General features: G+C 39.4%; 1 protein-coding gene across 1 annotated transcript in view; it reads left to right on the forward strand.

Annotated features, from left to right (window-relative positions):
• Window positions 1-26826, forward strand: part of GLRA1 (glycine receptor alpha 1) — a 236926-nt gene that overhangs the window by 190331 nt on the left and 19769 nt on the right. The window contains exons 4-7 of the mRNA XM_040345118.1: window positions 3809-4032; window positions 6338-6420; window positions 18431-18568; window positions 24201-24415. Coding sequence (XP_040201052.1) covers window positions 3809-4032; window positions 6338-6420; window positions 18431-18568; window positions 24201-24415 — 660 coding nt within the window. The remainder of the gene's footprint in view (window positions 1-3808; window positions 4033-6337; window positions 6421-18430; window positions 18569-24200; window positions 24416-26826) is intronic.

Raw genomic sequence — 26826 nt, forward strand, 5'->3', positions numbered from 1 at the left:
AGCAGGTGCAAGGGGCAATTGTGGTAGGCAGTAAACAGTGATTTATTTAAACCGTAAGAAATTCCATGAAATCTTTTAAGAGATGAAAAAAATAATAATATTGTGCACTGCCTACAACGGGATGGTGCCCTTTGCATCTGGTCAATATTATTGGCTTTTATTCAGTCTTAATGTAGTAAACCCAGCTTTTAAACTTGGACCTACATGTAAGCCTATAATAACGCTTACCTGTAGGTACAGTGAATATCTCCTAAACATGTGGTGTTTAGGAGATATTCACATGGAAAGCAGCCAATGATGTCACCGGTGCATGCACTCTAAAGGGACGGCATACCGCTTGGTTGTACTTTTCCTGGGGAGGAGTGGAGTTCGTTCTGTACTTTTGTGACCCATTTTTAGCTGACAGCCAGCTATAGCCCTCTGTCAGCTGACATCGCTTAGCAGGTCCAGGCTGTGGAAAGAACCTAACTTCTAGGATTCACCTAGATGCCTGGCCCAGCAGCTTCTCAGTGAGCCGCAAGGACTCTGAGCCAGCCACTCCTGCCCCCTCCACAACCTGGCATTCCATTGAGCTTGGGGGAGAAGGGTGCAGAGCCAGGGACTGACAGTCACCACTCTTTTCTCACTGAGAACTACGTGATCAGCGGTCTTTAATTAATCTGTTGTTGGTCTTAGAAGCAGCTGGGGAAAGATGCAACGTTGGATCGATGCTCCATCCACCTAGGTAAGTATAATTAATTTCAAATATACCCCCAAAAATTAAACCCCCTTGTATCTAAACCATCCCCCCCCCAAAGCAAAAATATCTCCCTCAGTCAACACCCTTTCCCTCAAAGATCTCTAATTATGAAGAAAATCTCCCTTCATCCAATCAAACTCCCTCCCAGAAGCAAATCCCTGCCATTAACCACCCCCTGTAAACTTATCTACAAGAAACTCCCCCCTTCTCCAAAAGCAAACCCAACCCCCCTTTTCCTTAACCCCCCACCAAAAGAAACTCCCCCAGGCTGGAATTCTCACTTACTCCTTCCCAAAACAGAAAATTCATGCCTCCCCACTTACCAAACCCCAGATTCAGCACAATTCCGCTGTGTTATATGATACCTCAGGGAGGAGTCTAGGAGTTCCCTCAACCATGCACTGTCAATTGCTGGCATCTGAGACCTTGCAGTAATTTCATGCTTTTCAGGGGAACCCCTTATGAAATTGAGGGGAAGGGGCACAATAGTAGGGGGGCTGGCTGCTGCACTCGGAAACTCTGATTGCTTCTACTGTGCTGATGCTGGGGCTAAACAGCAGGGGCACTTTCTGGGCATTTTGCCATTTAGTTCAAGCGTTATTGGTTCCTTTTGTGGGTTTGATGGAGGACACCCTGGCCTTTACTTACAAGCGATTAGAGGCCCTTTCCAGTACCATTTTCTCCTTAACTGTCTTTCGCGGTGTTCAAACATTCGGGTCCGAACCGAACAGGGGTCCGTTCTGCCCATCCCTAGTCAGAGACAATGATTTAAATATAAGCCTCTTAGTGTAAGTAATAAACACAAAGTTAAAGTACCATCAATCCTAGAGATAAATTTAGAATAGAATAAGGGCTAAAGGGACCCCAGAGACCCAAAAGACCAAAAACAGATAGGGGCAGGGGGACTATATCGGTATTAAATATGAAAAAGTAAGGTTCGGATCCCGGTCTCGGCTACATGTGAATTGAGTTTGGTGGTCTCAGCCCGGCTCCCGGTGGGTGTGCTATGCGAGGTAAGCCTGCGCTTAGTACGCCCACCCCCCTCCCACAAAAACCACCACACCTACACACGCACTCTAAATTGGGTTAACACACTCACATTGACCACGCGGTCTCTAAAAGAGAGGCGAAGGACTAACGGGGCTGGTTGAGCGGGCTAATCCTCTCACTCCCTTATAGGGAGTCCCTCTGCCCCGTTGGGCTTCAAAGCGGAGCAGGTAGGGCGGGCTGTGTGGGAGGACCCCCTCACACACCCGCCATTGCCACCCGGGGCATGGAGAAAGGTGGCAGATTGCCTCTGGGGGAGGCCTGCCTACTCCCAACTCCTGCAGTCCGGCTCCTCTCTCGAGTACACGCACAAAATACACTTTAAAAAAAAAAAAAAAAAAAAATGCAGTTAAAAAAAATATGAAAAAGTAGAATAGAAATGTAGTAAGGATAAAATATATAAATCAGTTTATTTAACATGATATCAAAAAACAGGAGACACATATAGTTATAAAATACATCAACCAACCGGATCACCGAGATGGAATGGACCCTAGACGAAGGGTGGCGGTGAAACGAAGGGGGTCATACAAGTCAAGATCTCTACTAGTTTCACAACGATAGTTGATTCGTCAGGAGAATTTCTGTACAGAGAACAACCACTCGCTAGGGAGCCAGGTCCTGGCCCACGCACCTGACCCTGGGACACGCTTCCTGTTTTACCCAACAATAAGCTGTATATCTATCAATGAATGTCCCTGTTGGCGGCATACCTGAACCCTTTATACACAGTTCTCTGTGCGGCTCTTGATAATTTGCCTTTGCTCTTCACATGGGTCCCAGGGCCCCCTTACTTTAAAAATTCTATTCAGGCATAACAGGTCTACCTCCGCAGTTGGCCCCCCCCCCCCTCCATCCTGGTCGCCGTGAGAGAATCCTCTCCGCGGTCGGCCCCTGGCTCCCTAGTGAGTGGTTGTTCTCTGTACAGAAATTCTCCTGACAAAGCAACTATCGTTGAGAAACTAGTAGAGATCTTGACTTGTATGACCCCCTTCGTTTCACCGCCACCCTTCATCTAGGGTCCATTCCATCTCGGTGATCCGGTTGGTTGGTTGTACAATATGTCCACCATTTTATGCTGCTGTTTTTGATGTATTTTCATAACTATATGTGTCTCCTGTTTTTTGATATCATGTTAAATAAACTGATTTATATCTTTTATCCTTACTACATTTCTATTCTACTTTTTCTTATTTAGTACCAATATAGTCCCCCTGCCCCTATATGTTTTTGGTCTTTTGGGCCTCTGGGGTCCTTTTAGCCCTTATTCTATTCAACCTAGTCAGAGACAGTTGGCTTCTCACTCTCTGATTAATTTAATCTAAAAAAAATTTTTTTTTAAATTATGTCTTCAGATGAGGATCCCCTGCTATGGTAATAGCACCCAGCTTGCCCTTCACCATTGGTCATGTGCATCAAATGTGGAGGCCCAAAATTGACGCTCTTTTTCTAAAACACTAGCCCAGTGCTGACGGGTACCAGAGTGACCCAATAGTCCAAAACATAGAGGTAGATTTCCAAACCCCCCTTTCCGAATGTGAATATGGTATGTGCCTACATGTTAATACTCAGCATGTAAGCCCATCACAGTAGGGATTGATGTGAATATACTATGTACTTTGTATGGAGGACCCTTAGGTCCTTACATACCAGGTATTTTTAAGTCCCAATCAAAATAATTTCATACACTGCCAGATTCAAGTGGACATACGATATATGCTACCATGGCCACAAAGGACGGTATACAGGGTTTATGGAATTTTCAGTGTATTAATAACTGACAAAGGGCTAACTTTGCCTAAATATTAAAGGCATAACCCCAAATTGGCTGTGATGTACTCCAATAATTGTTTGGTCTGATATTATGGAATGATGCACATGTACTTGGAGTACTAAATACCAATAAAACATGGTACCTGACCACATTGTTTGCATTACAATGCCAATTTTAAAATGCATCACAGAAAGTTTTGTACTACAGCAACCTTTAAAAGTTCTTTATTGTTTCTCATTTTATTATAGGATTACAGGCTGAATATTTTTCTGCGTCAACAATGGAATGACCCCCGTCTGGCTTACAGTGAATATCCTGATGACTCCCTGGATTTGGATCCCTCTATGTTGGACTCCATCTGGAAGCCTGATCTGTTTTTTGCCAATGAGAAAGGGGCAAATTTTCATGAAATCACCACTGACAACAAGCTGCTAAGAATCTTCAAAAATGGCAATGTTCTGTACAGCATTCGGTTAGTCAAATGTGGTCTCAAGGGTATAGTTAAAATGTCAACTCTGGGGGGACATGCCAACAGTTTTCTCTTTCGGAAACATGTTTGTTCCACCTGAAAAAATAATTATAGCTTATTTTGTAGCTCTCTTTATTAAGGTAGCTGGAGCTATAGACCCTGTTCTGGGGATGTTCTGTGGAGATCGCAAATTAAGAGTAGGTGCATACGAATTAGGCCGTGTACACACGATCGGTCCATCCAATGATAACGGTCCGAAGGACCGTTGTCATCGGTTAACCGATGAAGCTGACTGATGGTCTGATGTGCCTACACACCATCAGTTAAAAATCGGTTTTGACCTATCGGTTATCAGTCCATCGGTTAAATTTTAAAGCAAGTTCTCATTTTTTTGACCAAAGGTTAACCGACTAATGGGGCCCACACACGATCGGTTTGGGCCGATGAAAAGGTCCTTCAGTCCGTTTTCATCGGTTTTGACCGATCGTGTGTACGCGGCCTTTTGAGTAATGTTGGGTTATAACCCATGTCAGTTTTTTCCCATCTGTGCTCCATTGGGGAGAATATTTACCTTCACTTCTTGTACCATAGCCAGAACAGGAAGTGAGAGGAAATCCCTGCAAAGTAAGGGAATCCACTGGGGCCCCTAGGTCATAAGAACTATTATCCCTATAGGAAGATTTCCCCTCTATTACTGTTCTGTGGACAACCAACAATTTGGTATTTTCTGTTACTTTCACTTCTGATGATAAATGTAAATGGGACATACAGAGAGGGTGAATCTACTTAACGGGGGCAGAGGTGACAATAGGTGTTCTAATTCAATTCCACTCTGTCCCCAAAAAAATAGTTGTGCCTTTAGTTATACTTTAATGCCATGTACATACGATCGGAATTTCTGACAACAACAGATTTTTTTCAGACGGAATTTTGGCTCAAACTTGTGTTGCATACACACGGTCACACAAATGTGTCGGAAATTCCGAACGTCAAGAACGCAGTGACGTACAACACTACAACAAGCCAAGAAAAATTAAGTTCAATGATTCCGAGCATGCATAGGATTTTTTTTTGCGTCGGAAATTGAATACAGACGATCGGAATTTCCGACAAGAACTTTTACCGTCGGAAAATATGAGAACCAGATCTCAAATTTTTGCTGTCGGAAATTTCCACAGAAAATGTTCGATGGGGCATACACACGGTTGAAATTTCCGACTAACAGCTCACATCGAACATTTCTTGTCGGAAAGTCCGATCGTGTGTACGAGGCATAAGGTTACTGACATTGTAGTCCCTATCACAAGCATTCTTTATTCCCATGCCAGCCTGCTCCAGCCCCCACAGAAAACTGTAGAAAAGATGAATCTCCTGTACTTCACTAGGTTCATTAGCCTCAATTCTACAGCTGCCTCTATCACTTTCAATCCCACAGTTAACAAGCATGACAAATCATATGCTAGTTGGGACCATGCTGACTTTGGACCCTTGCTGGGTTTAGATATAGTTTCTGCACTAGGCTCCCCACAACTTTATTGGAAATTGTGGGAAGAATCATTAAGAGCTTGAAAATATTATTTGTCTAGATGTAGCACATAAATTGCTTACTTACAGTATGATTGCAAAACCCCATAAAGCCTACCATACGCTCCAAATCATTTGATTTGTTATAAAAATAAAAAAGCTTGTTTAAATGTGTCTCTTGAAGGTTATAAGCCATCACAGGATCCTGTAATGGGTTTAATGGGCATTTAAAATGTTAACGATCATGGCCACTCTTAGATTATATGGTCCTTTGTGCAAAATATAGTCCTACCTCCCACACATCACAATCTTTCTCAGTCACCTTGTAACTAATGCCATTTTGGCATCTGAAGTCCCTTTTTTTGTGTTTATATATTAATCATATTATAAATAGTTCATAAACAACCCACTGTGCAAAAACCTAGAACAATGCAAAGTCCATATTCCCACACATGCTGCATACTATAGTATTTATTTGTTACAATATATTGACCGCAACACAGAGCCCACTCTCTATATACATAAGTCATATTCTTCAGCAACAAATAATTTTTAATCGTAAAAATGTTCTTGTTGTGTTGTTAGTGACCAAGGTTTGAAGGTATGAGGCAATCATTTACTAAAGGTAAATAGGCTGTTTACTTTGCAAGGGAAGTTGCACTTTGCAAGGGAATTTGCCTCGAAGCTTAGCGTGTTTCTACAAAATATGTAGAAATATATGTCTATCCAAAGGTCAATCTTTAAAGCACAAGAAGGGGTTAAAATGTTAATGCTTTTCTTACAGGTTGACTTTGACTTTGGCGTGTCCCATGGATCTGAAAAACTTTCCAATGGATGTTCAAACGTGCATCATGCAACTAGAAAGCTGTAAGTTCGAGAAGGCTAATTTCTGTGGCAATTGTATGACCATGTTACTGCTAAATTAAATTTGTTACAAACTAGGGCAATTCAGTCTGAGCATATAAAAAAAAATCCATAAGCCTCTGTAAAAACTGCATGTGAAATTACTAAAGATATAGGGTCAATTTACTAAGCTAACAGACCAGGAAGAGAATTCCTATTTTATTTTTATTTTTGAGTTATTTTCAGTTGAGTCCAATGAGATTTGGAAATTACAGTCACCTGGCTGCAAGTAGAGTGCTTTAGGCTTTTGTTAAAGTGGTATTAAATCCAAAAAAATAAAAATGTATATATTGCAATACTTAAAATAGTGCACTCACTAGAGATAATATACACAGTGATACAAGCTGTACACTCACTACTTTACATTGTAGCAAAGTGTAATTTCTTCAGTGTTGTCACATGAAAAGATATAATAAAATATTTACAAACATGTGAGGGGTGTACTCACTTTTGTGAGATGCTGTATATATATATAAAGTTCAGGGTAAAGAGCACAATGGTAGTAATTACCAGGGCAAAGCAGTCAGTTCCTCCCACATGCCAAATATATTGAGAAAAAAAACGAAAAAGGGATTACTGCACTTCAAATTTAATATAGAAAAAACAACATACAGAAATATGTTGTTTTTTTTAGTGTTCAATATAACAGTTTTGGCTCATCAGAATAGAACACATCTAACAATGAAAGTCTATACAAATATATATGTGGAATACATTAAGGAAGAATCATTTGAACAATCTTTCAGCAACACCAGCCAGAAAAACTGTTCCAGAATAACTCCAAAAAAGAAGACAGGAAGAATTCCCCAAACGTACATTAGAAGTGAAGGTGAAGGTGGCTGCTTACCAGAGATTATTGGCTTTCAATAAGCCAGTAGTGCTTCAGGGGCTTCAGGGGATAAACCCCAAATTAATCCACAGTGATTGGAAAGACAATCCTTGGGCTCTCTACTCCATGTTCAGAACATGAGGGCATATAAAACATATAATCCCATTGTGTAGTATGTCTTTATAAAGGATTATTAAGAACATAAAAGAATCCACTCACATTTAAGAAGCAAATACAAGGCATCTCAATATATTGTAAACTGCGTTTGGCAAAATGTCAGCGACAAGTTCCTTTCAGCAGGTGGCCACTCTACGTGGTAATGTCACATTAGGCACCGCCCTGCGTGTTTTGTCATACGTCTTATGTCATCAGGGGCATGGCTAGATGACGTGCACCGCGCTGAAGGTATAAATAGAGGTATGAGTGGAAGAAGTTCCCTCTGCACCAAAGCCAACAGGAAGTGACTAAAATAGGCAACCATAAATAAACAAAGAAGCGGCATCTTGTGGTAAAACATAAGTTGTAACATTCATATTGCTCCTTTACTATTCTAATTACTGAAATTAGACTAAAAATAAAATGGTAATTAGTTATGGCAAAACAAAGTTAATATAAAAAATATTGAAAAAATATTTATTTGTTTAAAAATAAATAGGGAGAGGTCAATATGTGCAATGAAAAAAACCTTGACAACACCCATAAAAATAAATAATGCAATAAAACACAGAGAACATTACACAAATATATTAACCACTTAAGGACCGCCTCTTGCACATATACGACGGCAGAATGGCACGGCTGGGCACAAGCACGTACCTGTAAGTCCTCTTTAAGTGCCCGGTCCGAAGCTCCGTGACCGCGGCCGCAAGACCTGCGGACCAGATCGCCGCCGGAGTCCCGCGATTGGTCACAGGAGCTAAAGAACGGGCAGAGGTGTGTGTAAACACACCTTCCCCGTTCTTCACTGTGGCGCTGTCATTGATCGTCTGTTCCCTGATATAGGGAAACATGATCAATGACATCACAAGTCCAGCCCCGCCCCCCTACAGTTAGAAACACATATGAGGTCACACTTAACCCCTTCAGCGCCCCCTAGTGGTTAACTCCCAAACTGCAATTGTCATTTTCACAGTAAACAATGCATTTTGGTCCCAAAAATTTGTCAAAATTGTCGGATGTGTCCTCCTTAATGTCGCAGTCATGAAAAAAATCGCTGATCGCCACCATTAGTAGTAAAAAAAAATATTAATAAAAATGCAATAAAACTATCCCCTATTTTGTAAACGCTATAAATTTTGCGCAAACCAATCGATAAACGCTTATTGCGATTTTTTTTACCAAAAATATGTACAAGAATACGTATCGGCCTAAACTGAGAAAAAATATGTTTTTTTATATCTTTTTTGGGGGTGTTTATTATAGCAAAAAGTAAAAAATATTGATTTTTCAAAATTGTCGCTCTATTTTTGTTTGTAGCGCAAAAAATAAAAGCCACAGAGGTGATTAAAAGGACGCCAATTTTGTTTGGGAGCCTCATCGCATGACCGCGCAATTGTCAGTTAAATCAACGCAGTGCCGAATCGAAAAAAACTGGCCAGGTCCTTTACCTGCGTAATGGTCCGTGTCTTAAGTGGTTAAGGAAATGTTTTTTAAACAGATAAAATAGTCACACAATTTAACTAGTATTAATGAAACAGTTCACATCCCATTCAACATAATCTGCAAGATTTTCATGTCTCACGTGGCAACCTCTCCAATGGGGGGTTTGTTTGTCAATGGCCACAAATAAAGTGTCATTCAGATACCAAGCCTAATTTTACCAACGCGTTCTCCTAGGCGCACCTGTAGGGATCTAACAGTATGACCCAAATACTGTTTCCCGCACTTACATTGTAGCATATAAACCACATTTTTGGTAGAACACCTAATAACAAAATTTAACGTATATTCTCGCATGGTTTGTTGTGATCAAAAGCACTCGATTCTCCTCCGCTTAAAGTAATTAGGAGCACAGATTGAACATCTCCAACATGGAAAAAAAACTTTTAGGTCCTAACAAAAGGTGGATCTAAGTGGTCGATCTACTACATTTGGTGCTATCCTATGTCTCAAAAATGGAACAACTCTAAAAATAATACAGGGTTGTTTAGGGAGCAAAGGTCCCAGTATACCATCATTCTTGAGAATTGGCCCATGTTTTTTAATAATCTTTTTCAAAGAAAAATGTTGGGATGAATAACAGGTGACAAGTAGAGTGCACTGTTTTATTGTTTTGTGGGTCATTTGTTATGATTAAAATTCGTAAATTAGAAAATTAGAAAATCAGAATTTCTGGATTTTAATAATCAATAATTTTGTGTTTTTATGTTTTTTAATAATCTTTTTCAAAGCAAAATGCTTGGTTGAATAAGAGGTGTCAAGGGCACATTTGAAAGCGTCATCAGGACCATCCCTCCTATTGGCACCACTTAATAGCTGTTTCCTATCCATAAGAGCTACTTCATTGATAGTGGAATCCAAATTACTTCCCTCATACCCTTGTCCAGGAAATTTTCCGTTTTTTTTAATATTAACTCGGTTTTGCCAAAAGTTGGTGTTTTTTTTGGATACAGGATTAATCTTAATTTTGTTGGCTATTTTATAGTGTATTTTTTGGGGGATCGAAAGTGGATCCAGGGAGCTCAGATGGAAGTGTATTTGTGAGGAGAGTCCAGTGAGATTGCAATGAGTTCTTCCATGTTTGAAATTTTGTCCACGCGTTTGAACCAGTCTGATAACGGAGGAGGCATTTTGATTGCGTTAATTAGCATAATGGCCAGTGATTTAAAGTATGGCAGGTCTTTGGAGACTTGAAGGTGGGGGAGATATTGAGCAGGTGTGTGATCTAAGGAGTGCTTGGTTATGGTTGTTGTTAAATTGTGTACCCTAGTCCAGAATGGTTAAATGAGACGACATTCCCACCAAATGTGGAGGAAGCTGCCAATTGTCTGTTTGCATCTCCAGCATTGATTTGGAATAGATTTGTCTATTTTGTGTAGGGGTGCGGTACCAACGGGATATAATTTTGTAGCTGTTTTCCTGAATGGTAACATTTACAGAACTTTTGTGAATATGTCTGTGAATTTTTTCCCATTGAGTGTCTGAGATTTCCATGTTTAAGTTGTGTTCCCACTTTTTGCATGTATGTGCTTCGTCAGCTTTTGTATCGGTCCACAAGAGGTTATGCAGAGCTGAAATAACATGTCTTTGGGGTGTGGAGTTATTGCAGAGTTGTTCGAAGGGAGTTGTGTTTGCGTTTAATAGAGTGAACAAAGTGCTGAAGTTGCATATACTCCATTCCGATAGCTGGCAGTTGGCCCATTGAGAGTTAACGGTTTCGTATGACAGGAACTTTCCATTTTGAAGGAGATGGAAAATCCGTAGACCAATGTTTGGTTGCCTTCCAGAACATAGATGGGACTCCATACCTGGAGGGAAGTCTGGGTTGTTAAAAATGGGAGAAAGCCAGCGTTTAAGAGCTGTCAGGCTGGCGCCGCAGTCATTTCCGGGATGTCTCCGGTGGAGTCAGCATTGTGTGCGTGTTCCTCGCTGGACATTATCTCTGGAGCGTGGAGATCACCCATCGCTGGATACCAAGAATGGATTCCATCGCTGGAGTGGAGATCGAGACATCGCTGGAATCTTTTCACACAACTTAGCCTCATCTCTAACTCCCTTCGAACAACTCTGCAATAACTCCACACCCCAAAGACATGTTATTTCAGCTCTGCATAACCTCTTGCATTCTCCCCATGTTGAGGGCATGTGGCCTGGTACGGTTCAGGAGGGGGGGCGCTCTCTCATCCCCCCCTTTTCCTGTGGCCTGCCAGGTTGCGTGCTCGGATAAAGGGTCTGGTATGGATGCCATTTTTTTTATTTCAGTTTGGAGTTCCCCTTAAAATCCATACTAGACCTGAAGAGTCTGGTATGGATTTTTTGGGGGAACCCCACGTCATTTTGTTTTTTAATTACATGGGGTTCCCCTTAATATCCATACCAGACCTGAAGGGCCTGATATGGAATTTGGGGGGACCCCCACACATTTAAAAAAAAATTATTCCCTGCACAAAATGTCATTTTTAAAACTACTCCCGCTATTAATGAATTGTCAGGTCCCGGCAATACAGATAAAAGTCATTAAAAACATGTCAGGGGTTTCCCTTAATATTCATACCAGACCCAAAGGGGCCTGGTAATGGACTGGGGGGGGGGGACCCCTGTAATTTTTTTAATGACGTTTCTCTGTATTGCTGGGACCAACAATTCATGAATAGCTGCTAGTAGTTTTAAATTACTTTTTTTCCTTCAGAAATTACACTTTGTGCAGGGACAATTCTAAGCACGGGAAACATGCGCTACTTTACATGCATACTTTAGTCACCCCCAATTTAAAAAATTTAAAGGAATATTTCACTTTTATTGTTTCACTTTAAGCATTATTAAAATCACTGCTCCCGAAAAAAACAACTGTTTTTAAAACTTTTTTTTGCCCTAAACACTTTTTAGGATAATAACTTCAAAATTAACCTTTAAAATTAGCACTTTAGAATTCTCCCATAGACTTTTTACAGGATGTTCCGCGGCTTTTCGAATTTGCCGCAAACACATCAAAAATTGTTTGCTGTTCGCCGAACTGGCAAACAACCAATGTTCGACTCGAACTCAAAGCTCATCCCTATTAGGGAGACCTATTCCTCCTTTGAGTTTAGGCTTGACTAGCTGTTCAAAACTAATTCTCGGGTGCTTGTGATTCCATAGGAATGCCCTACAGGCCAGTCTGCGGGAGCTAAATAAGGTGTTTGATAAGCGGACAGGAATTGTTTGAAATAAATACAGTAATCTGGGGAGAATGTTTATTTTAACCAGGAAAAGTGGGATTTGTTCCAGTTTTTGAGATCCGCCCTAATTTTCTGTATGATTGGGATGTAGTTGGTAGAATAGAGATTGGAAAGGTTTTTCCTGAGAGAGATACCTAGGTAAATTATGGCATCCGAGTGCCACAAGAATTGAAAGTTACTTTTACAAAGGTGCACTAGGGAGTCCGGGAGTGTAATATTTAGGGCCTGAGTTTTAGAGTAATTGATTTTGAAGTGCGCTATGAACTGGAATAAGGAAAGATCTTTTAGAAGATTAGGTAGGGTTATATAGGGTTCCGTGAGAAACAATAAAATGTCGTCAGCAAAAGCTGCTAGTTTATATTGTTTGTCTCCCACGGAAACTCCTTTAATATCTGCGTTCTCGCAATTTTGACGTAGAAAGGGGTCAAGGGTTAGAATAAAAAGAATTGGGGATAGTGTGCAACCTTGATGTGTGCCATTTTTAATGGTGAAGATGTTTGACAGGGTGCCATTTACACATACTTTAGCCATTGGGTATGTATAGAAAGACATTATTTGTCTGATTAAACGTTAACCCAAGCTTAAAGCATTGATTACCTCTTCAAGATAATCCCAGGCTAACCTGTCAAATGCCTTTTCAGCGTCCAGTGAAAGCAAGAAGGCCTGTTGTTTAGTGTTGTTTTAGTGAGCCAGTGTTGAATGTTTAATGCTTTTAGGGTGTTGTCCCTTGCTTCTCTGCCTGGAACAAATCCCCCCTGATCTCTTGAGATGAGTCCTGTGATCAGGGGGCGGAAGCAGTTTGATAACAATTTAGCAAAAAAATTGATATCAGTGTTTAGTAATGATATGGGACGGTAGTTGGAAGCAATTGTTGTATCTTTTCCAGGTTTGGGTATAACAGCAATATGAGCATCCAGGAGGCTATGACCTGTGATGTCAGGATTGTAAAGTTGATTGAATGCTCGTAAGAAGGGGTCTGTTAGTGTCCCAAGGAAGGTTTTATTGTAGGCTAAAGAAAAAACGTCTGGGCCTGGGCTTTTGCCCACTTTCATTTGTTTAATCACTCTGGCATATTCTTAAGCATTTAGGGGGGCGTCTATGTCATTGGCCTGCTGTTGGGTGTTAGGGTGTGGACAGTATTGTTGGAAAAAAAACCTGAATGATGTGCTTTCTTGGCCTGTTATTATTTGATGGTTTCTGCTCAGGATTAAGATTGTAGAGGTCCGAGTAGTACTGTGCGAAATGTTCTAAAATGTCGTTGTTGGCCAAGAGCACTTGACCAGAGGGTTGCGTAGGGCATGAATTGTGTTGCTAGATTTTTGAGATAGCAGTGCTTTGGCAAAAAAAATCCACTTTTGTTGCTGTGCTCATAAAATAGCTTTTGTGAAAGGATGAATTTCTTCCTAACCTTGTAGCCTAGTATCTCCCTTAATTGGGTGCATTTTAGTTCAAGCTCCGACTGAGTATGGTTAGGCCTTTGTTAATTTGTGTGTCTTTTTGAGGTTCTGGATTTGTAGTAAAAGTTTGTTTATCGTTTATTGACTGGTCCTTTTAGTGTAGCTGCCATTTTAAGTAGTAGTCCTCTAATCACACATTTGTGTGCTTCCCATTGGGTTAGAGGATTTGTATCAGGAGTGTTGTTGAGTTAAAAAAATTCAGAAATTTGATGTTTGATGAGTGGATGGGGTCTGGGAGCAAGGCAGGGTTTAGGTTTTGGTGTGTTGAATATGTTCAGGGAACAATTTTGTGATTGAGACCGGATGGTGGTCTGATTTGAACATGGGTTCGATACTCGCTTTAGAGAGGAATGGTAAATCTTTTTGTGTTATGAATAGATAATCAATTCTGGGGTATCGAGTATGAGGGGCGGAAAAGAAGGTGTAATCCATAACACCTGGATTTAGGATATGCCAGGAGTCATGAAGTGAGAGTTCCTGTAATTTAATTTGTTGCTGAAAGTTTGTTCAAATTGTTTATATACCATATAGATACAGTTGCAATAAAAAGTATGTCAACCCTTTTGGAATTATATGGATTTCTGCACAAATTGGTCATAAAATGTGATCTGATCTTCATCTAAGTCACAACAATAGACAATCACAGTCTGCTTAAAGTAATAACGCACAAATAATTAAATGTTACCATGTTTTTATTGCACACACCATGTAAACATTCACAGTGCAGGTAGAAAAATTATGTGAACCCTTGGATTTAATAACTGCAATCTGTCCAGGCCCTGATGCAGCAAAGCAGCAAAGCAGCCCAAAACCATGATGCCCCCACCAACATACTTCACAGTTGGGATGAGGTTTTGATGTTGGTGTGCTGTGCCTATTTTTCTCCACACAAGTGTTGTGTGTTTCTACCAAACAACTCAACTTTGGTTTCATCTGTCCACAGAATATTTTGCCAGTACTGCTGTGGAACATCCAGGTGCTCTTGTGCAAACTGTAAACATGCAGCAATGTTTTTTTTGGACAGCAGTGGCTTCCTCTGTGGTATCTACCCATGCAATAAATTCTTGTTTAGTGTTTTACGTATCGTAGATTCGCTTACAGGGATCTTGGCATATGCCAGAGGCTTTTGTAAGTCTTTAGCTGACACTCTAGGATTCTTCTTCACCTCATTGAGCAGTCTGTGCTGTGCTCTTGCAGTCATCTTTACAGGACGGCCACTCCTAGGGAGAGTAGCAGCAGTGCTGAATTTTCCCCTATTTATAGACAATTTGTCTTACTGTGGACTGATGAACAGCAAGACTTTTGGAGATACTTTTATAACCCTTTTTCAGCTTTATGCAAGTCAACAATTCTTAATCGTAGGTCTTCTGAGAGCTCTTTTGTGCGAGGCTTCATTCACATCAGGCAAAGCTTCTTGTGAAAAGCAAACCCAGAACTGGTGTGTGTTTTTTATAGGGCAGCTGTAACCAACACCTCCAATCTCATCTCATTGATTGGACTCCAGTTGGCTGACACCTGACTCCAATTAGCTCTTGGAGATGTCATTAGTCTAGGGGTTCACATACTTTTTCCACCTGCACTGTGAATGTTTACATGGTGTGTTCAATAAAAACATTATAACATTTAATTATTTGTATGTTATTATTTAAGCAGACTGTGATTGTCTATTGTTGTGACTTAGATGAAGATCAGATCACATTTTATGACCAATTTGTGCAGAAATCCATATCATTCCAAAAGGGTTCACATACTTTTTATTGCAACTGCATCCCTTGATCATTTTGACATTCAGCATTTACTTAAAGTGTATGGAAACTTTCAAAAGCTTTTGATTGGTGCAATAGGTGTTGGGAGAGGGGTATAGAAACTTAAAAAAAAAACAGTTTTGAAAAAGGTAACCTCTTCTAATAAATTTTAACATCATACGCTTATATGTTCAGGTTTGTTATATGTACATATGTGCTGAAAAATATGTATTACAAGAAGAGCAACTAATAACATTCACAAATCTGTTTGCAACATGCAGAAGCCTGTATAGGTGCGGAAGGGGGGGGGGGGGCTGGGGGTTTCCTTTTCTTTTTTTTTTCTTTTTTTTGTTGTTGTTCTTGGGGGGGGGGCGGGATAGGGGGTTAAAAAACAGAGGGGGATGGAACAAGAGAGTGGGAGGAAGTTCCCTTATTGCCTCGAGGACAGGAATTTACCTTGAGGCAAGGGGGAAGGTATCCCCATTTATGTGTGGGCAGTAGAGGAATTTAAAGACTATAGAGGAGTAGAACTATGGTTAGGGGTGGGCTATTGATGATTAATAATACACAGAGTTATGAGTTTATAGAGGATAGGAGAGGTGTGGTAGGCTGGGAGGAATGCATAAATTTAATTTTTATGTCGACATTGCTAAATATACAGTATTAAACAAGAAAAACAAGGATGCGCCAATCTAAGTGCAGTATGAAAGGTTTTAATAAAATAAATAAAAACACATGGCCAAATGGCTACTCACAAATGCTGAGGGATAACAGGCATGTAAAATGACTATGGTCCGGGGTCACTGGTGTCCAATATGTTCAGGTTGTCAGCACAAGATGGAGACAGCTATGGATGGAATGCTGTGGCAGACAGAGCAACCAGGCGGGAAAACAACAATCCGCGCAGAACGCCGTACAAGGCGGCGTGCATCTCAGGGTGAACCACAGACAGGGATCGTCGCACCGGAAGTGACGTGGCGTGGCTTGCAGGAGAGGACCAATGGTTCACCCTGAGACGCACGCCGCCTTTACCACTTTCAGAGCCTGCTTCTGCTTTCTGGGACTGCTGCCGCTAAGAGCTTATGGACTTACTTATGAACTTTTGTATTATATTTTTCCTTCAGAGATAAGGACTTTGTTACCAATCAGCCACTAGCTTTTTAACCATGTCCTTATTCATGATATTTCACCTATATTCATGAGCCACTGTTGTCTGTTATCTACCTTCCTTTGCACCATCTGACAATTTTTTTCTCCTATATATACAGTATGTATATGGAATGTGTCCCCCCTCTCCTTACTTCTCCTGTGTTAATTGCTGATGTTAAAGCAAATGTATATTTATTTTTTGTGTGTCCATCACCCACTTTCTGTCTGTTTTTAAAATCAAATAAAAGAAAATTGGAAAAGAAGCCTGTATAAACATTTTCAAATTATTGTATGGAGGGTTGCTGTGTAGTCTATTGCAGCCACATTTGACAAGAGGTGGAATCAAAATGATAGCTGGTAGTTTTAATTCTGTGATTTAGCCAGTAGTACCAGCATGCCAAAGTCCTTTCTTCATGGTGAGAGGGATTTGAGATGGAAGAATTTGCTCCATCACACATATTTTCAAACAAGCTGTAAATCTGCGTGTGTGATCATGGGTGGTTGTATCCATCAACACGGCCAATTAGTCTATCCTGCAAAAACCCACCATTGCTCAATTACAGCATCAGGTTACTCTTTCTGGGGTGGGGTTGAACCATTTATGTCCACCCTAAAAATAAAAAAAATAAACAACCAGTTATCCATTTTAAGTTAATTGAAACTTGCCTATGTGTGTTGTCTTTTAATTAAAGATAGGAGGAAGCTACAGTGCGGAAAATAATTATTTGATGACCTGCAGATTTTGTAAGTTTCACTGCTTACAAAGAAATGAAGGGTCTATAATTTTATCATACAGTGCCTTGTGAAAGTATTCAGCCCCCTTGTACTCTGCGACCTTTTGCCACATTTCAGGCTTCAAACATAAAGATATAAAACTGTCATTTTTTTTGAAGAATCAACAACAAGTGGGACACAATCATGAAGTGGAACGAAATTGTGCAGGTCTACAATCTCGTCCCTGATGTCCTTTGACAGCTCTTTGGTCTTGCCCATGATGGTGGGATTTGAGGCCGGGTTCACACTTGTCCGACAAACGCTCCGACATTAGGAGCTCATGTCGCATGACATGTGAAAATCAATGTTTCCCTATGGGAGCTGTCTTAACTGGTCCGACACAAGTCGGTCCGACTTTGAAAACGCTCCATGTACTACTTTGGTCCGACATTGATCCTACTTCAGCCCATTGAATATCATTGAAGTCGGACCAAAGTAGGCGTCTTGTCCTTACCATCCGACTTTTGACATCCGACATGTGATTACAGCAGCAGTAAAAAGAATTTATCTCAGTCTGGGATTGTTTTGATTGGTCAAAGAACAAGTCAGACTATCACAAAGTTGGATCAAAGTAGTATGCTGTTCATGAAAGTCGGATGGATGTAGGACCAATGTAGGATCAATGTAGGACCAATGTAAGACAGATGTCGCAGAGCAAAGTAGGATGAAAGTTGTACTGCTGTCGTGTAGTATAGTGTGAACCCAGCCTAAATGGAAGAAAGAGATTCTGTGGACAGGTGTATTTAATATACATAACGAGTTATCGTTAGGAGCAACTTCTTAAATTGACAGCACTAATCTGTGTACCACATGAGTACATACTTTAGCTAGTCTGTGGAAGACAGAATTATTGTTGTTTGGTAAGGGGTCAAATACTTATTTTACTCACTGAACTGCAACTCAATTTATAACATTTGTATTATGATTTTTTTCTGAATTTTTTCTTGTTTTTCTGTCTCATTTAAAATACACCTATGATAAATATTTTAAACCCTTAATTTTGTAAGTGGGAATACTTACAAATTCTGCAGGGGATCAAATAATAATTTTTGCCACTGTATATGTAGCAAAATACCTTATGTCATATTTTGCCCTTTTTGACACTAGTGACAATGTTGGTAATGTTGTTTATGTTTTGTGCAGTTGGTTATACAATGAATGATCTGATCTTCGAGTGGGAAGAAGTGGGCGCTGTGCAGGTGGCAGACGGTCTTACCCTGCCACAGTTTATTATGAAAGAAGAGAAGGATCTACGGTACTGCACCAAACACTATAGTACTGGTCAGTATTCACTAACATTATAATGTCATCTTCTCAGCTGAAACAAAGGGAAACAACAAGTATTTGATATATGTTTGTTTTTTAATTGTATACTTTTCTAAACGGTGTTATAATTATTTTATACATAAAATACATGATGAAGAATGTAATCCTACAAAACAGGGCATTATGGGGTTTATTTACTAAAGGCAAATAGACTGTGCAATTTGTAAAGTGCAGTTGCACTCTGCAAATGCAGTTGCTCCAGAGCTTAGTAAATGAAGTAAGGCTTCTCTTTGAAAAGACTACCCAATCACGTGCAAGGACAATAAAAAAAAAACAGCATTTTTTCTTGAAAATTATTGGATGATGGAAGTCAGCAGAGCTTCTGCTCATTTACTAAACTCTGGAGCCACTGCTCTTGCAGAGTGCAACTGCAAAGTGCACAGTCTATTTGCCTTTTGTAATCAACCCCTAAGGGTTTTCTAATTGGAGAGAACAGCAAAAGAACTCCCCTTTCAAACCCTTTGGAGGTTATTTACTAAAGGCAAATCCACTTTGCACTACAAGTGCACTTGGAAGTGCAGTCGCTGTAGATCCAAGAGGGACATGCAAGAAAAAGAAAAATACAGCATTTTAGCTTGCACATGATTGGATAATAAAATCAGCAGAGCTCCCCCTCATTTTAGATCTACCCCTCAGATTTACAGCGACTTCACTTTCGGTGCAATTTAAAGTGCACTTTGCACTTGTAGTTTGCACTTGTAGTGCAAAGGGGATTTTGTAAATAACCCCCTTTGTCTTTGATTAACGCTTGGTATTTAGTAGTCATAAAAGACAGGCATGGGTAGTAATAGAGAAGAGTCACTCACTTATATGTGCAAAGTTAAGCTTGAGCTGTGGAGCACTGTAAACCATAGGTGTTTTTAAAATAGGAGATCACAAGAAAAGATTTTAAAAAGAGCAAACAATATTTCATACTTTTCCAATTACAAAAAAAAAAACAAAAAACATTTTTTAACAATATATATTTTTGTCCATAATAACTAAAATAAATACTGTATATGTCAAGCCACTTTCCGTTCCATTCGTTTTTTATTGTTTGAAAATATTTTGTAGAAATACAATATGAAAGCAAGCAATGAACAAGTTCCCCAAGTTGTAGAATTAGTATTTCGCATGTGGTTAGAAGCACATTACATCTTTGAGATATAATGGGCAAATGAAAACAAAGAGCAAACATAAAATTAACAAGGAATACAGTACCAGGGAATACTATTTCAGGCTAGGTCTGACTGGGACACGTTATTTCAAGGACTGTACAACAATTGTATACAGAATGGTATATAACTTAATATTTAGAACGAGTGACATATAGATTGACATATCAGAATACATTCAGTGGTTCTTAATCCAGTAATGCCATAGGTTTCAGCGGTAGTCCAATAATCTCCTGCCACCATGTTTATAAGCAAGAAAGCTTTCATATAAACAATTTTGTTTCACTATGTCTAGTACCTCTGACACATTAGATGTTTGACACATTGTTTAGGATTGCCAATGCTGGACAGTGAGTGTGTGGTAAAGATCCCAGTGAGATCCGAGATAGAGGAAAACATTTTGTTCCAGAAGCTTGTTAGGTTCCTGCAGGACCAAAAAATATGCATAAGTTGGCCTACCAAAACACAGCCTCTCTAGCATAAGTGAGATTGGGATGGGAAGAATTTAGAGATTCTATATGGGGTGAGGTACCACATAAGGGCGATCTTTTGTTATAGTTCCCAATGATTTACGCACCTGGAGGACTGGAAGATGGCCACTTTTGCTTTAAATTTTTCCATATTCATGAAGATAAAAAAACTTCTGTGTGCAGCAGCCCCCCTACATTTTTTAGGATTGTCTTGGCTGTCCAGGACTCCCCTCCTCATTGTCTGAGGCAGCAGCGTGGTGCCATTGGCTCCTGCTGCTGTCAATCAAAGTCAGTCAGCCAGCCAATGGGGAGAGAAAGGGGGCTAGGGTGGTGCCATGTCACGGCCTTTCTGTCTGAATGAACACACAGAGCTGCCCCCATGGCAAGCTGCTTGCTGTGGGGGCACTTGGCAGGAGGGGAGGGCCAGGAGAACCAAAAAGGGACTCGAGAAGAGGAGGATCCAGGCTGCTCTGTGCAAATCCACTACACATGGCAGGTAAATATAACATGTTTTTTATTTGTATAGGAGAAAAAATAAGACTTTACAAATAACTTTACGTTTATATAGGTAGATTCAGGTAGATTGAACTAAACTTGCGGCGGCGTAGCTTAGCGTGTTTAGGCTACGCCGCCGTAAGTTAGCTAGGCAAGTACTTGCCTCTCAAAGTACTTGCCTGCTAAGTTACAGCGGCGTAGCCTAAAGTGGGCGGGCATAAGGGCGCCTAATTCAAATGTGTCTAAGGGGGCGTGTTTTATGTTAATGGGGCTTGACCTTACGTTTTTGATGTTTTTTTAAACTGTGCATGCGCCGGGCGCCTACATTTCCCAGTGTGCATTGCGGCTAAGTACGCCGCATGGGCCTATTAATTTTGACGTGGACGTAAACAACGTAAATCCCTATTCACAGATGACTTACGCAAACGACGTAAAAATTTCGAATTTCGAAGCGGGAACGGCGGCCATACTTTAACATTACTATTCCATCTATTAGATGGAATAACTTTAGGCCTGATAATGCCTTACGGAAACGGCGTAAATGTACTGCGGCGGCCGGGCGTACGTTTGTGAATCCGCGTATCTACTAATTTACATATTCTATGCTGACCGCAATGGAAGCGCCACCTAGCGGGCAGAAAGCCGTCCTATCTTAGATATGTTTAAGCGTATCTCTGTTTGAGAATACACTTAAACATAAGTCGGCGTAGATTCTGAGTTAGGTCGACTTATCTACTGATGAGCCGGCCTAACTCTTTCTGAATCTACCTAATATTTTTTACATACATTTGTTTATAATGACCTTTTTTTGCAAAAAAAAAAAAAGATAAATTATATGCCACTTTAAACATGGTCTAATTCATTATTTTAAGAAAGGAAGGATACAGCTAAAATAATGTGTCATGTTTGTTTTTTGCTATGTTGTGGTACGTTGGCACCAAAATGAATGAATGGGGAGGCCTTAAATCAACGCACGTTGACATGGAAGTTAATGCACCACATAAAAGGCATGAACATGTGAAGGTGGCCTTTCATGAAATAAATACTAAATCCAGCAGGGAAAGTGGGTATGCCACAGGCATCTCTTTAAAGGCCCATAAGAAGCTGTTAGGTAATTTAACTCTCCAGCATCAACACTAAAAATATCAGTTTTGGGTGATCTGATTCCTTAATGGGGTTGTAAAGGTTCCTTTTTTTATTTTTTAAATAGGTTCCTTTAACCTCTTGACCACCGCCCCATGTCAAAAAGACGTCCTCCTTTTTAAAGTTGAATATCTCGATAACGGCAGCAGCTGCTGCCACAACCGAGATATTCACCTTTTCAGTGGGCGGTGGTGTACACGATAACGGCGGTCTCCGCGGCGGATTCGCAGCGAGATCGCCGTTATCGGTGGCGGGAGAGGGCCCCCCCCCTCCCGCCGCTCTCCCGCGCCCTCCGCCGCTTACCGGGGCCGTCGGTAGCGGCGGAGGGGATCGGATGTGTCCGGCAGCTGAGCGGGGACGGGACTGAAGGAGAAATCTCCTTCACCCGTCCTCATAGCTCTGCTGGGCGGAAGTGACGTCAAAACGTCAGTCCCGCCCAGCCTCTTAAAGAAACATTTTTTTTTTTGTCATTTGAAAAAATTACATTTTTTTTTTTTTTTTTTTTTTTTTGCATTTAAGTCTAATTATGAGATCTGAGGTCTTTTTGACCCCAGATCTCATATTTAAGAGGACCTGTCATGCTTTTTTCTATTACAAGGGATGTTTACATTCCTTGTAATAGGAATAAAAGTGATCAATTTTTTTTTTTTTTTTTTTCAGTGTAAAAAATTATAAAACTAAATAAAAAGAAATAAGAAAACCAAAAAAATTTTTTTTAAAGCGCCCCGTCCCGACGAGCTTGCGCGCAGAAGCAAACGCATACGCGAGTAGCGCCCGCATATGAAAACGGTATTCAAACCACACAAGTGAGGTATCGCCGCGATCGTTAGAGTGAGAGCAATAATTCTAGCCCTAGACCTACTCTGCAACTCAAAAAATGCAACCTGTAGAATTTTTTAAACGTCGCCTATCGAGATTTTTAAGGGTAAAAGTTTGACGCCATGCCACGAGCGGGCGCAATTTTTAAGCGTGACATGTTGGGTATCATTTTACTCGGCGTAACATTATCTTTCACAATATATAAAAAAATTGGGCAAAATGTATTGTTGTCTTATTTTTTAATTCAAAAAAGTGATTTTTATCCAAAAAAAGTGCGCTTGTAAGACCGCTGCGCAAATACGGTGTGACAAAAAGTATTGCAATGACTGCCATTTTATTCCCTAGGATGTCTGCTAAAAAAAAATATATAATGTTTGGGGGTTCTGATTAATTTTCTAGCAAAAAAATTGTGATTTTCACATGAAGGAGAGAAGTGCCAGAATTTACCTGGTGGGCAAGTGGTTAAGCTAGTGCACTGTTGGTTCACTTACCTTTTCCTTCGATTTCCCTTCTAAATGTTTTTTTTCTTTGTCTGAATTTCTCACTTCCTGTTTCTCCTCAGTAAGCTTGCCCCCATCATCAGAGCCATTCTGGCTGGGGGTTAGTCAGCGTGCTCGCCCCCTCCCTTGGGACTACATCCCTGCAGGGAGACCCAAGGGAGGGGGTGAGCACGCTGACTAACCCCCAGCCAGAACGGCTCGGGTGATGGGGGCAAGCTTACTGAGGAGAAACAGGAACTGAGAAATTCAGACAAAGAAAAAAAAAATTAGAAGGGAAATCAAAGGAAAAGGTAAGTGAACCAACAATGCACTAGCTTAAAGGAACCTATTTAGAAAATAAAAAGCAAAACTTTACAACCCCTTTAAATGACAAATATTGTGGATTACTTACCAGCATTTGCACAGCTTGCATCCTTCTCGCCACAGGATGTAGCAACACCAGCTCCAAACAGGATTAACAAAACTCACATAGAAAGCACTGCAAACCAATCTGGAAGCCAGATGGGAGACTGAAGATCCAAACCCCAGTGCATCTTTAGGATCCTGATTAATAAAATGTGCCTTGTTCTTGTTGCCTGGAGTGTATTAAACAAGAATACAAGTTATGTTTTCAGATCACGATCCTAGAAGTTTATATGCTTTTTTTTTATCCCATCTGGCTTCACAACAGGTTTTAAATCCCATTCAGCATTTTAAATGATCACCATGACACCAGACTTTTGCATGTCCTTTCTCCATTGTTGGTCATTATTATTATTATTATTATTATACAGGATTTATATAGCGGCGCTTAACAAAATCAAAAACAGTTACATTACAATGTTGGTACAAGAGGAATCAGAGTTAAAATGTGTGAGGCTTGTGTACAGCATGTCATTTTCTTTAACTCTATAGGTGTTTTTGTATAGAAAAAATACACATTATGCGTATTTTACTATTTTAATATACAATGTACAATTTGGAGAAAATGAGAAACAAAGCGTTAATGAGGCTTAATATCTCTTAGGTAAATTCACTTGCATTGAAGCTCGCTTCCACTTGGAGAGACAGATGGGTTACTATCTCATTCAGATGTACATTCCGAGCCTGCTAATTGTCATTCTGTCCTGGGTGTCTTTCTGGATCAACATGGATGCTGCACCTGCCAGAGTTGGCCTTGGCATCACCACTGTGCTGACCATGACCACTCAGAGCTCTGGATCTCGAGCATCTCTTCCTAAGGTTTGTATACTTAAAAGCCATGCATTCACACCTGAGCCAAGCATATGCATAATGATTTTGAAGCTTTTTTTATTTATTTTTATTTTAAAATTTTCAGCCATTTGTAGGCATGTGCAATTCGTTTTCTTAACAAATTTAGGCAATTTCGTTAATTCGGAAATATCAGAATTTCCAAATTTTTCGGAAGATTCAGAAATTCGAAAATTAGGAAATTTGAAATTCGAAAATCTGGACATTCGGAAATCCAAAAAAAAAGAATGGAAATCTGAAAAATCAAAAGAACGAAAATATGAAAATATGAACAAAGATCCGAAAATTCAAAAACACAAAAATTCTAAAATCTGAAATAATAACTAACTAACAATAACTTAACTATTACTAAATATTAAATTATAGGTATTGGAATTTCCTTTCAAATTTGGCAGTTAGTGAATATAACGAATACGAATTTATCCGAAGTTACAAATTATTCGTAATAACGAATGTCGCATGGAATGTAACTAATTAGTACTAATAAATAATAATAATAATAATAAAAAGGAATTATTATTATTATTTATTATTAGTTCGTTCCATTTGTTTAGATGCGGCATTCTTTATTTTGGATAATTCATAACTTCAGATAAATTTGTATTCGTTACATACACTAACAGCCAAATTTGAAAGGAAATTCCAATACCTATAATTTAATAGTTAGTTATTATTAGTTAGTTAGTTAGTTAGTTAGTTAGTTAGTTATTATTTTGAATCTTTGGATTTTTGTTCTTTCGAATTTTCAGATTTTCCTTGATTATTTTTCGATTTTCTCATTTTCCAAATTACTAATTTCCAAATTTCCGAATCTTCGAATTTACGAATCTTTGAATTTACGAATTTCGAAATTACGAATTCCGAATTTTAGAATTTCCGAGTGAAACCAAAACAGCAGTACACATGTCTAGCCATTTCTCATTAAAACCATTTTGTTATATGTTTTCAGTAAGTGCAAAAAATCCACGTTGATCATGTCAGACATTTAGGGGTTGATTTACAAAAAGGCAAATAGACTGTGCTCTTTGCAAAGTGTAGTTGTACTCTGCAAGAGCAGCTGCTCCAGAGAGTAGTAAATGAGCAGACGCTCTGCTGACTTACTTCGTCCAATCATGTGCAAGCAAAAATGCAGATCTTTTTTTCTTGCGTGTGATTGGGTATTCTTTACAAAGCGAAGATTCGTCTCATTTACTAAGCTCTGGAGCAACTGCACTTGCAGGGGGCAACTGCTCTTTGCAAAGTGCACAGTCTATTTGCCTTTAGTAAATCAACCCCATAGAACTATCTTGTGCCGTCTTCGTACTTTCTGCATTATTGAAAGAAGTCTAATTAGTCCTCCAAGTTCTTATCAATGACTACAGAATCATTATTATCTTAGTTAAATAGGGTAGGGGAATTATATGAGTAGCTTAGCCAAAGACAATTGGATAGGGCTGACACCACTCAGTCCACAACATTGCTATTTGTTGTCTGCCCATAACCGGACTTTAAAGCTAACTGCATTTCTGGCAGATCAACAGGTATTTTTTTTCTGCCCTCGCAGCCCTTTGAAGGGATAAAACATGAGGATATGTGCATGTATGACAGAGGTATTCTGCTTTTTTTTTGGATGTTTTTTTTTTATTTTTTAAAAGATGGAGTTTTCATTAAGAACTGCATGTGCCACCTGTCTGGCTGATCTACATTAATTTACTATTGAATGCTACATTTTTTCATAAATGAGTGTTTCTTGTGAACTGTAAATCTATTAAAAATAAATAAATCATAGTTTAATTTTGTGTTAACCTTTTTTAATTTTTAATATATTTTAGTGTATATATATATATATATATATATATATATATATATATATATATATATATATATATATATATATATACAAAAAACGCATTTGTTTGTTGCGTAGCACTGCAATTAAAATACTTTTTGTCAAAAACATAATTTTAGTGCCTTTATAAAAAAGACAAACATCAGAATACAATTTCACTTTGCATGAGTTATAAGATTCCCCCATTCCCAGATGACAAAATGGATTTTGGTTATCATTCTGGTATTTATCCCAACACTGCATATATATATATATATATATATATATATATATATATATATATATATATCACCTGCAAGTAATATAATTCAGGGACCACCAGATCAATACAGCTCCATTAAAAATGTATTCAAATAGAAATCCCAGCCCTATAATAAGCAATTACAGCCCCATAACCATGGGGAGAAATGCTAATAGTATATCTTCTGGGCAGTTCCTGCTGTGATGCCAAAAAATAGACTTTTATGGCGGACTTGAGCTTCTAGGGCGTATTAATTTTACATGCCGTCTAAAAGCTCCCATAGGAATGAATTATATCTATCTCTAGAGGACA

The sequence above is a fragment of the Rana temporaria genome, chromosome 3, assembly GCF_905171775.1.
Source record: "Rana temporaria chromosome 3, aRanTem1.1, whole genome shotgun sequence".
In the NCBI taxonomy this organism is placed as follows: Eukaryota; Metazoa; Chordata; class Amphibia; order Anura; family Ranidae; genus Rana; species Rana temporaria.